We start from the raw sequence: 13860 nt of genomic DNA on the forward strand, positions 1-13860 counted from the left end.
ACTGTAAGACGGCTTGTATAGATACCTTGCGATGATTTTGGGGCACAACATTCCCGCGGCATGGTTGCTGGACTGGTCAACCTGGCTGTTGAATGCAGCCTGACATATGAATCACAGCCTGGTTGATCAGATATCCTTTTATGGGGTTTATTGAGTTCTCTCTTGAATACCGAGTGGTCAGCCAGTTATGCCCCCAATGTTTATTGGAAGCGTGTTGATAAGTCTCGAGCCTCCAATGTCGATAGTTCTTTCTCTCGGAGTACCTACTGCACCTCTCCTTTTTAACGGAGTAGATGGATATAATTAGCTAGATCCTCACTTTCCTGTAATCACAGATAGGCAAGTATCTAGCCAACAGTATACAATTTTTCTCAAGATGCAAGAAGCTGTCGGTTTACTCTTGGTAATATAACTATCTTTATGTAACTCTTTACCGTGTACACATATTGGAAAATAAAACAAACAGTTTCCAAAAACATATATGGCACAGTTTACATACATTCCCCAGTTTTCAAGATACAAAGTATTTATTACACAATATTCATTGTTCCATTATACCTAAAATCTTGTGATAATTCCAAAGAAGAAACAACAAATACTGGGATGCACAGACTACACAGCTTGCTGAAGCATTTGGCTCAGAAGCTTGTCCATAAAGTTCAAAACAAAACGATACAAGACTTTACAGAGTGCACGTGAGCAATCTACTTTGTATTGAACTTATTTTATACAACATGCATCACACGTGTATAATAGTATATAAACAGTAGTTTCAAAAGGCTCGTCAAATGTTCCTCTTAATCACAGATACACAAGCTAACATTATGTAGTCAAGATTTTATGTAAATTATAAAAGTAATATACACAGTTAAAATATAATACCAATAGGGGCACTGAATATTTATACAAATTTCAACCATAACAAAATTATTGACTGCAGACTTAGTTTAGATTTCATTACAGGAACAAACTTCCTCAGTGTTCATGTTCAGTTATAATGCACCAAAGTTTGCAACTGCACTATAGTTATTTAAGTTTGGTCACCATCAGTGTTTATCACTGTCAGTAAGAAGTTAGGGGTATTTCTATTTTGTTTTTTCAAAGTATACATTATGTGCAACATCACATCTGATTGTCTAGTTGAATGGCAAGTGATTTATTGGTAAGCATGCTTCAAATATTTAAATTAGCAATGCATCAATCTGTACAAAAACAAAACTAAAATTACTCCGATTTCATTACACAGCAATTACAGCAGAGCATGTTCTGTACTTGTTATGGGCTAAGCAGGTCATTAAGGGGTGGGAGGGAGGGGTAGGGGCCATAAGATAGCTTTCATAATTAGAAGTTTATGCTCACAACTGTCTATTTTTACATAAACTGAAGTCAAGCCTAATTTTAGCTAAATTGTTTAACAATCATATTCTGAACATAATTTTGTTCATCAGTACCCTCTATCTAAATTCTGGGATGCATATATAAAAAAGCTTTTCAAATAGAAAAATTCACGTAATACATCACTATAAATTTCTACAGAACATCTGCTAATGTTTAAATTCACATACATTATAGTACAGTATTATTAATAGAATGGGCATGAAGACTATTGAAGAAAATAGAACAGGAGTTTGCTAATTACAAATGCATAGAGACTTATAGATCCTCCAAGTATGATGAAACAGCTCATATCTTCTAATGTGAAGAAGTAATTCACAATTAAACCTATCCTCACAGAGAATACTACAGTGGGCAAAATACACTCGGGTAAAGTTTAATCGATGTTGACTCTAATGTTACATAAACGTCATTTGGTCAGGAGGATTGCATGCATATTTTGGAAAAGATAAAGTGCAGTAAGTGTGTCTTCCCCATTATATGTATGTACTATGGAAAATATTGAGGGGAAACTGAAGGGTTGAGCGAGGTGAAACATTCACAAACATTTACTCTAGTGAAGAGATCAACATTACTCATATTTTGCAAACATTAGGCAAGATATATTTTGTACATGGAGATCTAAACATTGAATATGTTAGCCAAAACACTAAACAAAAATAATTCCTTTTATCATGAAATTAACAGATATTTCATGTTTAATATAAAAAATATGCAGTACTATGTATATATAATACACAATTTTATATATTATGTATAGTTTACACACACAAAAAATTATATATATATATATAGATTTTGTCAACTTTTTCTAATAGACATACATATGTTATTGAATATGACAGACGTTAGATCAATAAATGTAGCATGAATCTTTGCTATATATCTTACGTTCTTCTTCACTTAACTCAAGTTCATTTTACAGTTTTATTTGACCTGATGCGCATGACATTGAAGGACTTGTTTCTTTGAATATATCATCTAAAGGCAGTGGTTACATTGTGTATAGTGTCCTCTCAGTCACTAAGTAGCATGAGGTGAAATGAGGAATTAGATAGTATATGTTGACTGGGGCAGTAGGTATGGTGTAATTATCAAAAGAAGGCACCAAGCTGGGGAGACTATGTAGCACCTCAGTGTCACTGAATATTCAAGGCTCTAATTATCACAAAGAATGCCAATACAAAAACAAAAGGACATAAGGGAAGCGTTACCAGAAGTAATGGATTTACCAAGGATCATATCAAGGGACATTAGGGAAGCACGTCATACGACCGTTCTGAAAATTAGGACATTAAGTGCCCATTTGTTAAGCATGTATGGCTTAAGCAGGCCAGAGCTTCTCCAACCAGGAAAATAGTAGTACTTCGAACACTACCTTGGGAAATACAGTACCTTCATATTGTTGAGAAGTCAGAGAAAGTGATAGCAAGTCTCACCAGCTTTGAAGGAAGAGCAGGAGGCTGCCATGAAGGCCAAAAGAATGTTGGAATAAAAAAAAAAATTATATCTAGGTGGTGTCATAAGCCTTTTCCAGGCCAACAAGAATGGTAACAGAGGTCTTTGTAGCAAAGGCTTCCTTAAGCTATAACAATTGTCTATGTCAGATATCTAACAATATGTCATCAACATACCTGCAATGGACATCAGGTTTTAGATCCATGTCAACAAGGGCTTTCTCCTCAGTAGTACCCATGGTGACACTATCTACTTTGTACAAATAAATATCAAAGTGCAGAAAAGATACCTTTTGCACTTCTCTTGACATCACATGTCAAGAGAAGTGCAAACTGAATCCCGACAAACTTTGTCCATCGTTCCAATTGTCAGATGGTGTCTGACCATACACAAACAACACGGTTCTATCAAAGATCACGTTTCTGTGCACAACCAGATCATCACCAGAGATGATATGGCTAACATCAACAAAATAATCAACAAATAACGTCAATAGAAGATTAGACACAGCCAAAGCACTACATATCAAATATGCTCGAACACCCCTCTCAAAAGCCAGCTCACTCAGGTATGCCTTACCTTCCTCTAGACCAAGAGAACTGCCTCCTTACACCACACAATAGTGTCTGCCCCAGTTGACACACTATGAATCTCCTCACTTCACCTCAGTCTACTTGGTGTGTGTAATGTAATTCCAGTTATTATGTATGTGCTGCCCCCATAGATTTTTGAGATAATAAACAAAATGCATCCTCCAGTGACATGCATCAGACCAAATAAAATTATAAAATGAACTTTTTTCAACTTCATTTCAAAGAACATAAGAAATACAGTATACTGTAGATTCATACTCAACTCGTTGATCTAACACTTTCAGTTATATTCAACATACGTACACAGTCTACATTCGATAATCCAAATTATATGGGGCCTACTCCCATTCTAATTGGCTGAATTTTTATCTGGAAAGACGAAAAATTAAAAATATAAATTTACTCGGGTTTTTGTTTACCAGACATCTTGGTAACCTAAAATGTTAATTGGAGTTAATCAGTCAAAAAGTAACTAATTTATTTGGATTACCAGAAGATTTCAATCACCGGAAATCGGATTACCGAGCTCTTACAGTACATACCATATGTACTAAGTTCACTTATCCAGACTATATGGGAAGGACCTCTCACTGGATGAGCCTCACACATCCTGATAAGCAGAATTCTTATTAGGGAAGTCCAAAAATGAACAAGTTTGCAATTTTTTTGTACCACAATGGGCGCCTGACAGCTGAGTGGACAGCACTTCGGATTTGTAGTCCTGAGGTTCCGTGTTTGATCCCCGGTGGAGGCGGAGACAAATGGGCTAAGTTTTTCACCCTGATGCCCCTGTTCACCTAGCAGTAAATATTCAACCTGTACCTGAGAGTTACAGCTGCTACGGGCTGCTTCCTGGGGATGTGTAACAAAAAGGAGGCCTGGTCGAGGACCGAGCCATGGGGAACGCTAAGACCCGAAATCAAGATAACCAATAATTAGAATTTCCACACACGCACGCACGCACGTGCACACCAACCCGTTCTCGCAAATTTAATAAGTCAATATTGACTTATTAGTTGCGTGCATAGGTGACATACTAAACATAATAGTTTCCCTTGAAACGCTTCATAGAAAACACCGACCTTACCTAACCTACTTAGTATGTTAAAATAAGCATCTTATAGCTTCGTAATTACAATTGTTACTTAACCTATTATAGGTATAGGTTAGGTAATAATTGTAATTACGAAGCAATAAGATGCTTATGTTAACATACTAAGAAGGTTAGGTAAGGTCGGTGTTTTCTATGAAGCTTTTCAAGGGAAACTATTATGTTAAGTATGTCACCTATGCACATATTTAAATTTGCGAGAACGGGTTGTGTGAGAGAACGGGAACGGGAACACACACACACACACACACACACACACACACACACACACACACACACACACACACACACACACACAAAAAAAAACTATAAATCAAAATTATAATTTAAAACCGAAACTTCACCTTACCTTCTTGTTGTTCATGTTCCTGATACTGTAGATCTTGAAATGTATAGTTCTTTAAACTTGCATAAGCTAATCTCCAGTTATCAGGATTTCTGTCCATCTATGGCGAAGGTTTGCGAGAAAATTAAATTGGATGCGATTTTGGCTGAATAACCCAAATATCGGTTCAGCAGATTCCAAATAACCGAGCTCATACAGTACATGTACAGGACTCTAATCAAGGCAGACATGTTTTTCCCAAATTCAGGTAATTTTATACCCCCCCCTCCCCACATCAATCCGTGTAAAATTGTCCTTTAATTTCATACAAGAATCTTACAGAAATAAGTATATTCAAAGAATTATTTTATTATAATTATGTACACAAATATACAAAAAATTAATTATTGTACACAATGTTCATCTAAAAAAAAACATAAAAAACCTATACAGTGTACTTGTGTATGTGTATATTGTATGTAAATATTTGAACTGCACCAAGTAAGTCTTGCACTCTCCTGAGCACATTATCAAGGTCTGAGTACCGTATATGGTTAGGACGAGACATTTGAATGACTAACACGGTGGCTACTCAGGATTCGATGCTCTTATCCCTCTTGCCTCCAATCCCTACTACCAATGTTCCTGAGTGGACGTCTTCTAGGAAATTATGACCAATTGTCCTTTGTTATCCTGGTATTCTGAGAACTGGAGTTGTTATTAATAAAGGTATTCATCTGAATGCTATCCCTCTTAAATTAACTCCCTCCATACCCAAAGGCATGCAGCTATCTTGCTCATTGAGAAGAAAGGGGGGGGGGGACATTCTGGTTTTCATTTCTGGTTGGAAAGCAGAGGAACAGTAGATTTACTGTACTGCGAGATTGCTTCCACAGACTGAGGTAGAGAAGAAGAATGAATGGCAATCAAGTCGAGGGAGTACATCGGCTTGAATGGTCATTGTTCAGAAAAGAAAAAGTGGAAAATGCTGCGATGAAGAGTTAAACCTAGAGCTGGAGTGCATCTATTACAGAAGGGTGAAGAAGTCGAAAAGCAATGCAATTAGGGCAGACCTAGGAAGAAAGGAAGTGAACATGGGATGGAGAGAGAAAAGCTTTGTCAGGCCTATGCAGATTATAAGATGACCTGGTAGAGGTATCACAATCTACAGCTTGGAAATGGTTCTGTAACCGAGGACAGGGAAGGTGGGCCAGAGGCTTACAATTCTTTGGAGGCACTAATGTTGGGCTTGGCATCTTGCCTCAGGGTATATGGGTCTCATTTCAGGTTCAGGAAGGCCTGCTTGGTGGAATATAGGGATAAAGCAGAGCATAGAACAATCAAGCCCTTTAAGATTTGCTCCTTGAGGCAAATCTGACTGATAGACAAATTTGTCTCAAAGGGAAGAGAAAAAAAAATTGCCAAGACAAGTCAAAAGGACCACGTCCATATTTTCAGCACTGTACTGCATATTTCAAGTTTTCCAGCACTGTACTCTTAGCACCAGCAAGAGCTCCCAAGGATGGAAGAGAACACCTGTCAAAAGTGAACACAAAAGGGTTTAAAATGGTGACTGCAAGGTCATAAGTGACTTAACTTGGAGAACAGAATGCCCCTGGATTTGGAAAATGGCCTTACTATCTCCATGGCAATCACAAAAGGTCCCTGTTTCCAGTTGCAGTATGGGGCAGAAGAATGACAATACTGATGCTGGCATTCAAAAGTACACTCCTGGAGAGCGAAACTAGGACTCCTCCGACACATGAGAGGGCAGCTAAGAAGTCGGTCATCTTTAGAAGGGGCATGCACCAGATCGGATGGGACGAATGGTAACATGAATAAACTGACTGAACAAGGTGACAATGCATGCAACATCAGGGGTAACAAATTTCATCACAAAAGACATCAAAATATTTTGCCCATGTAAGTGGATCAAACAAATCATGGAATATTGAATTATGTGAGGATATAATGAATGTTCGAATGACAATGCTACATTACCTAAATAATAAGCAAGTAATTATCAAAAGAAGGCACCAAACCAGGAAGGCTATGTACCTAAATAATAAGGAGGCCATAAGACTAACAGGGAAGGTGATGAGTCGGTCACTACCACTGACATGGGAGATTTACCTGGCAATGAAGAGGCAGGTGTTGGGGAAGAATATCAGAAAGGTGAATCAAAGACAGAGCTGGGCAAGGACCCAACATAAGAGCAGCCTGGCACCCACATAGCATTTCCTCAGGAGGGGTGGGAGGACTGATTTTGCATGCTGGTCTGACTCGAGAGCTTAGTCTTTTAGTCTCAAGAAGGTTGGGCTCTAGAACCATGGGTTATCACCTAGAAGGACATTGAGGGAGGTCAAGTGTGAGCTAGCACAGAAAATGTTCCAAATGGTACTCCCCCCCCCCCCCCCCTTTTAAGCAGGGAAGTCCTACATCATTCTTCAACACTTTAGCAAAAACTTGTCTCCCTCATACCCCACTCTGGACTTCCAAGAGTGGCTCTTCCAGCAGCTAGTCCAATGACCAGAGTGCCAACCCCAAATTGAGTTTCCTTTGCACGTACAATGTCCCAAGAGAGGCAGGAGAGTGGGGTGAAGCAACCCACACCAGCCCATGGATGTACAATAACTACCTTGCCATGCCAAAGCAAAATTGAACATTAAAGAATATTAAAAAATTCCAATACTGTATTATGAGTTTAGAAATAGGTGCCAATTTTTGGCGCTGATATTCGATTTTGCTACCTACCAGTAGCATTTACCTGGACCAGGAGCCTGTTTTAAGGATTAGAGCACCTGGTTGAACATTATACAATTTAGAAAAGTTTTCCTAGGCACATGGAATTTGTCAACACATTCTAGGGGCCACTTTTTGTGAGTCAACTGCTAACTCTTTGGATGCACCAAGTAAATACTGTAGCTTTTTAATGAAACTTATTACTGTGTTGGTGTTTTAAGCATCAACATTTTACGAAGGAACAACCAAGACAGTTTCAGAGGGATTCTAATTATTTATTTTTTTAGGTATCTTATAAGAAAAATTTGCCACTTGCTTACATCAAAAATATAAAATATGACTGACCAAAGTTTGCACAAGCCAAACTAAAATAAGGACAAGATTAACAGAAAAGACTAACTGCACAAGGAAAATAATGAACGAGGAAATGGTAGTCATTGAAGTAGTTGTGTGAAAGCGAGACAATGGAGAACACAAACTGATGCTACAGTGTCGTCAAGTAACCCAATAATATCACATGGTAATAAATACTTCTAAAGCCAACCAAGATCAGTAATTCTAAATCAGGCTTCAAGTTCAAATCAGTAACACACTGTACTTGGAAACACTAATGACCTATGATAATAATGACAAGGAAATGTTACAATATCAAGAAAAACATAATGACGTTTAACATGTTGTGCTTTTGTTTTGATTTAAATAGAACCCTCTTTGTAAAAACCAAACACAAATTGCACATTAGAGGCATATTAATGCTTCAACTTGAACATGGTACAAGACGTACCTAAACAGCATCACATTTCCATGTGTAATGTGCTGGCTAGCATTTACTTACACCTCACCACAATATTACAATTTGTATTCCCAAATACAAAACTTGTACAGAAATAAGCAGAATATCAATCTACAAAACTTTATAGAAAAGAAAAATGTAAAATATACCGTTGACTACCATCACTTTTTTTAAATGATGTTGATTTAGCTAAAACTATTACATTTTCACCACTTATTAAAGCTCTTCCAATTTTGACCTTTACTCACAAGGTGTATATCATGAATTTTATTCAGGTAAAAAAACACACACTGCACTTTTCCTTTTTTCTTTGTGAAGTTAAAAAATTTCAAAATTTGCATATACTGGTACTATAATTAGTAATTAAATTACAATTTTACACAAAGTAAAGAGATCCCCGGCTGAAGCCAGAGTTGACAAAAAATACCGGGGAATATGCTATATTTTTATCACAATGAACCCCCCTCCCCCCCCTCAGTTGGCTGGTAAATTATCTTGTAACTTACAATTCAAAATAAAAATATTAGGATATGCGACTGCACGCAAATAAAATTTAAATGCATAAAAATGGATAGAGGAAAGCTTTTAAAAATGTCTGCAGATACACAAACTCAAATAATATACAAAGTTGTGTATAAATGCTTAACAGTTTGTGCTTTAACACCTACCACAGACCAGTATCAACACAGTCAAGTACTCAACATCAAAACCACTCTACTACACAATTGGGATTTTTTAATAGGTATTTTCAAGTAAAGAAACCCACTGCACAAGTAAATCAACAGTGAGACATCACAAGTTATTTCATCATAACCCACTGTTTAAACAATTTCTAAATGTACAGTACCATAAACGTCGCCCAAGTTGCATGCACAATACTTGACAAACATGGCACATAAGTCTGACGATCATCTTTGCTTCACACCAAAGTCAATGGTAAGAGTTGTCAGGCATTAATATGCAACTTGGGTACCAGTTGAAATTAAGTAAATTTGAAAAGCAGACCAAGTATGACAAATTAAGGTTCGAATCAAATGGTAGCGAGATACATTAAACAAAAAAATACCATTAATCATCTTGCACAGGGTACAGAGGTTTAAAAATTTGCTTCTAGTAATAGTAGCTATTGATTTGCATACAATTGAAAGTTTGGGGGATGTTATTTACATGTATGTGGGTGTATAAAATGATCTCGTATAATCATATAAACTCCATATTCTACAAACCTAAATTTTTAAGGAGAGCTGGTATATGATTCACATCAAATTATCATTCTCCAAACGTGGAGTTAGTTTACATTAAATATTTAATATCCATTACCCAAACATATTAATTTCAAACAACATTTATGTGCAGAGAAATGGTTTATGTCAAATATTCACTTATTACAAATGTTCTGGGAGAAATCCACAAAAAGTAAGAGTCGAATAAAAAAAATTCAGGTTGTTGGTTAAAAGTGAAAATCGAAAATATTCAATATTTTCTTTTGTCAATGTAGTAAAAACTGATATACTGTATATGTACAAAATTCTGTATACCTCCTCAATATTTAATTTACATCATTTTAAAATGGTGAAGACACACATCGAACGACAAGAGTTGCCATATCACTGGAAACTACATATGTATAGAAAAATATGGAATCAAGTACTCTTTATTCAGAATGAAATTAGTTAAATTTTCCACATTTTAATGGACTGATATAATTCAAGTGGCACAGACACTATGATAATTACACATTATATACACCTTATTTAATGCATAACTGGAGGAAAGTCAAAACTTGTTTCCATTTTTGTTAATATTCTTTACATATGTATAAATCTTAATGGGTAAGTAAAATATTTTTTATCTACTTTTGTAGTTTATCACCCACCGAGTCTCGTACGTGTCGAAATTTAGGATTGGCTGTATATGCAAGCCGTCTTCCTGCAATAAGCGATTGAATGGCCCATTCGGTTGATAACACAGGGACTGCAAGCTGTTCTGCTCGCTGAAGCTCATCATCTGGGATGGTTCCATCTCCTACCACAACAGTTATGCTTTTGTCTAGAACTCTGTTTAAGGTGCCTGTATAAAAATAAAATCAAGGTTCTTATAATACCGGAGAATATTTCTGACCTGCAAATGACACACTAACAATAAATGTTCTAAACAGTATTATGATGAGGGTTGGTACCTAATATTTGAAAATAGATAACCGTTCTATTTTTATTTCAATACGTGTGCACAAAATAGGCAACCAATTGCATACAAACATTCATAAATATATAGGAGAACAAGGGGAAATATGATCACATACAAAATTGAGATCGACAGGGAAGAGTTTTGAATAATTTTTCAAGCCTAATATTTAACAGAAGATAACAAACCTGATTTAGCTGGCTTCTCTCTAACTTTAGCACCACTCATAGCTAGAAGTGGTTGCCAGAGTGGACTGAACTCGGGATTGGCAGAAGTTGCTAAGAAAATGCGTTCGCCTGCTAATATCTGTCGAGGGCCTGCCACGTGCATTTCATTGTTTATGTTCTGCTCTATTATGTCTCCAGATTCATTCTCACCAGCTGGTAGCAAGAATTTTGTCCATGGGAACATTTTATTCTGGAAGTAAATTTATTCCAGTTAAAGACAGAATTAGTATATTATCTACTTATATAGTCTATTCTGTTGTGAAACTACATTAGTTAACCGTTAAACTGCTGAGCTATTTAAAAAATATACATCCAGGTGCACATGAATAAACACTTTACAAGGTAAAAAGCAGCAAGATCAATATCACATTGTGATTTGAACACACAAGGAAATCGCAGACAGCATTCAATACCCTCCCAACACGTACAGTACAGGGTATAAGAAAAATTGTCGGAGCAAAAGAAGAGAAAAAAAAAAACGGACAAGTTCCTAACAAGAAGTGCCAGACCAGCCGGGTTGTAATGGATATGTGGGCCTGCAGGCCACTACAAGCAACAGCCTGTTGGACCAAGTTACCTCTAGATATACCTATAATCCAACGCCCAAATGGGAAGCTATCTCTTGGCAGAAAACTCACCCATCAGGAAAACCTCTACAACATTACTTGTCAACAGAAAAGCCTCTGGAACCACCCTGACAAAGCCCCCCCCAAGATGAACCTTTTTTAGCGAGTGGAAAAACTGGTGGTTGAAACCCTGGCAACCTTTCATTAATGTAAGCGAGTCACAAGGATCCCCCTCGACTAGAAAACCAAATGGAAGGGAGAGGGGGGGGGGGGGAATAGCGCGGTTTAAATATTCTTAAAGCCAGTTTTACCCGGTGAAAAAGTCTCGACCCAAAATGATTAGTACTGAAGACAGCACCCAGAAAAAGTAAAATGGCCAACTTCCCTGACCCCTCTGATGACAGTTGGGGGTATTCACATTAGTGGGCAACTACATGGTTCATTTTGTGATTCAAGGTTGCAAAACATTATCCCAAGGGATGTTTTGAATGGCATCTGTGGGTGCCATAGCAAATCGTTGACTTTGGTAGTGGATTTATCTCCAATTTCCACATGCCCCTATGCCCTGTTGATGGATGAAGATGATTACTGAAGATCTAGTACATTCATTTATGCCTAAGTACAGTACAGATGGTTTCATTCTCAACTCACAATCAGAGACCCTAGGTTGCCTTCCCAAGCTGGACAGAAATGGTTGGGCATGTTTCCTTTCACCTAATGCTGCTGTTCACATAGCAGTAAATAGGTACCTGGGAGTCATGCAACTGACCAATTAAATGTACTGATAACGAACATGGGAAGTTACTGAGGGGGCGGGCTGGTCTAGAAACATTTTAAGTCTTAAAACTACATTTAAAAATATTAGAGATTGGATATCACAAGCATAGAACTCTTCCTGTAACAATTAAGCCAGTGCACACTGAAAAGGTAAGGTAATTATCTGGAGAGCGCACTAAGCCATTACAACTATATAATACTTGGAAGGGATACAAGGATAAGGATTTGGGATAGGATGGAGGAAAGGATTGGTGTCCAACCACTTGGACTGTCGGGGATTGAACGCCAACCTGTAAGAAGAGAGGCTATCGCTCTACTGTTCAGTTCAAGTGGTTGGACAGACTGAAAAGTGAAGCACTATAGCAGACCTCTCGACAGGAGCTTGTAACCCAATGGAAAGACACAATAGGGATACCAGCTGCCAAGCACTGTATGAATTTGGCAGTTCTACAGTGAGTGTTAGAGATGAGGAGAAGAGTTGTACTGAGGGCAGCTGAAGCTTTCTTCTTGGATTTAGAAGGTGTCTGGCGACCACTTGCAGCTTTTCCTTGTTCAGCAAGAATTATATCCGCTTCAGAAAATTTGTCAAGCACTTTGCCACCACCTCTAGTTATTTGGGTGGTCATATAACCTTTATCAAATGGAATATCGTCTGAAAAAAAAAAAAAAAGTTTTATTAGGGTACAGTATATGAAAAATAGCTTAATTATATTTAATACAGAAAAATTTGAATGGTTGAATGCAGGAGCTGCTGGTAAGTCTTTGTAACTTCAATGAGTTAACCCTTTATCAAGGACAAAGTTTTGCCAAGTGAAGAGTGGCCACTCTCCACAAACCCAAACATATATATAGGACAAGAGTAGAATTCAGATTTATTCAACGTTACTGATATACTGTGCATGGATTATGCAATAAAACTAACAGCTATTGCCAAATGCACTAGTCTTTCTGAAGCATAATATTAATATACAATATAATTTTGGGAACATTTGACAAGCTGTCACTTTCCTGTCCCTATTATGGCCACTAGACAGACGGTGGCCCTCGGGTAAATTTAGGTAAATAATCCAGTGGGTGGTCACATAGGTAGAGTTATGTCATCCCCATTCAGTCAAAACCAGGTACAGTAGTACAATGTCTAATTATGCTCCATAAGACAACAAATTAACATTTGTATTAATATTCATTTGTCAGTTTGAATAATTGTGGAGTGTATATATATGGCCAGTTGCAAATTATGGTGATCTGCTATCCATTTAACCAGTTATCTGCACAACCCCATCCCATCCCCACTCCAGCACTACACAACACCCATCCCCTCCCCCCACCATTCAATCCCTCGGTAAACCCTCACAAATCTATCCCCACAACGCCCACACCCATCCACTCTTGCTAAAAGCCCACCCCTACTCTTGTGTCCTCCTACTCGACACTTCTAATGGTGCTTGTGGGGGTTGGGCTTCAGCTCTATGAACCCACCTCTCAATCGAAGTCTTGTGTAAAACTTGTGTCAGCATAGTCGGTTCACAACCAAATGGTCCTGGGCACAATTTCCATGTAAAACAAAATGATTGGGTATGTTTTCTTACACCTGATACTGCTGTTTATGTAGCAGTACATTATAAGAGTACCTAGGATTTGAGCAACCTTTATGTGCTGCATCCTGGAGGAATCTGTCATTGCCCTAGG

The 13860-nt window shown here is 37.6% G+C and overlaps 1 protein-coding gene across 2 annotated transcripts in view; it reads right to left on the reverse strand.

Moving 5' to 3' along the window:
- Positions 1 to 7878: 7878 nt before the first annotated feature.
- The window catches only part of LOC123769957 (TP53-binding protein 1), a 28614-nt gene continuing 22632 nt past the window's right edge, over positions 7879 to 13860 (reverse strand). For both annotated transcript variants that reach the window (XM_045761474.2, XM_045761473.2), the window contains 3 exons: positions 12540 to 12823; positions 10790 to 11018; positions 7879 to 10487 (listed from right to left, as the gene is read on the reverse strand). In XM_045761474.2, coding sequence (XP_045617430.2) covers positions 10270 to 10487; positions 10790 to 11018; positions 12540 to 12823 — 731 coding nt within the window. In that variant the 3' untranslated portion in view covers positions 7879 to 10269. The remainder of the gene's footprint in view (positions 10488 to 10789; positions 11019 to 12539; positions 12824 to 13860) is intronic.

Source organism: Procambarus clarkii, chromosome 45 (genome assembly GCF_040958095.1).
Source record: "Procambarus clarkii isolate CNS0578487 chromosome 45, FALCON_Pclarkii_2.0, whole genome shotgun sequence".
Classification (NCBI taxonomy): domain Eukaryota; kingdom Metazoa; phylum Arthropoda; class Malacostraca; order Decapoda; family Cambaridae; genus Procambarus; species Procambarus clarkii.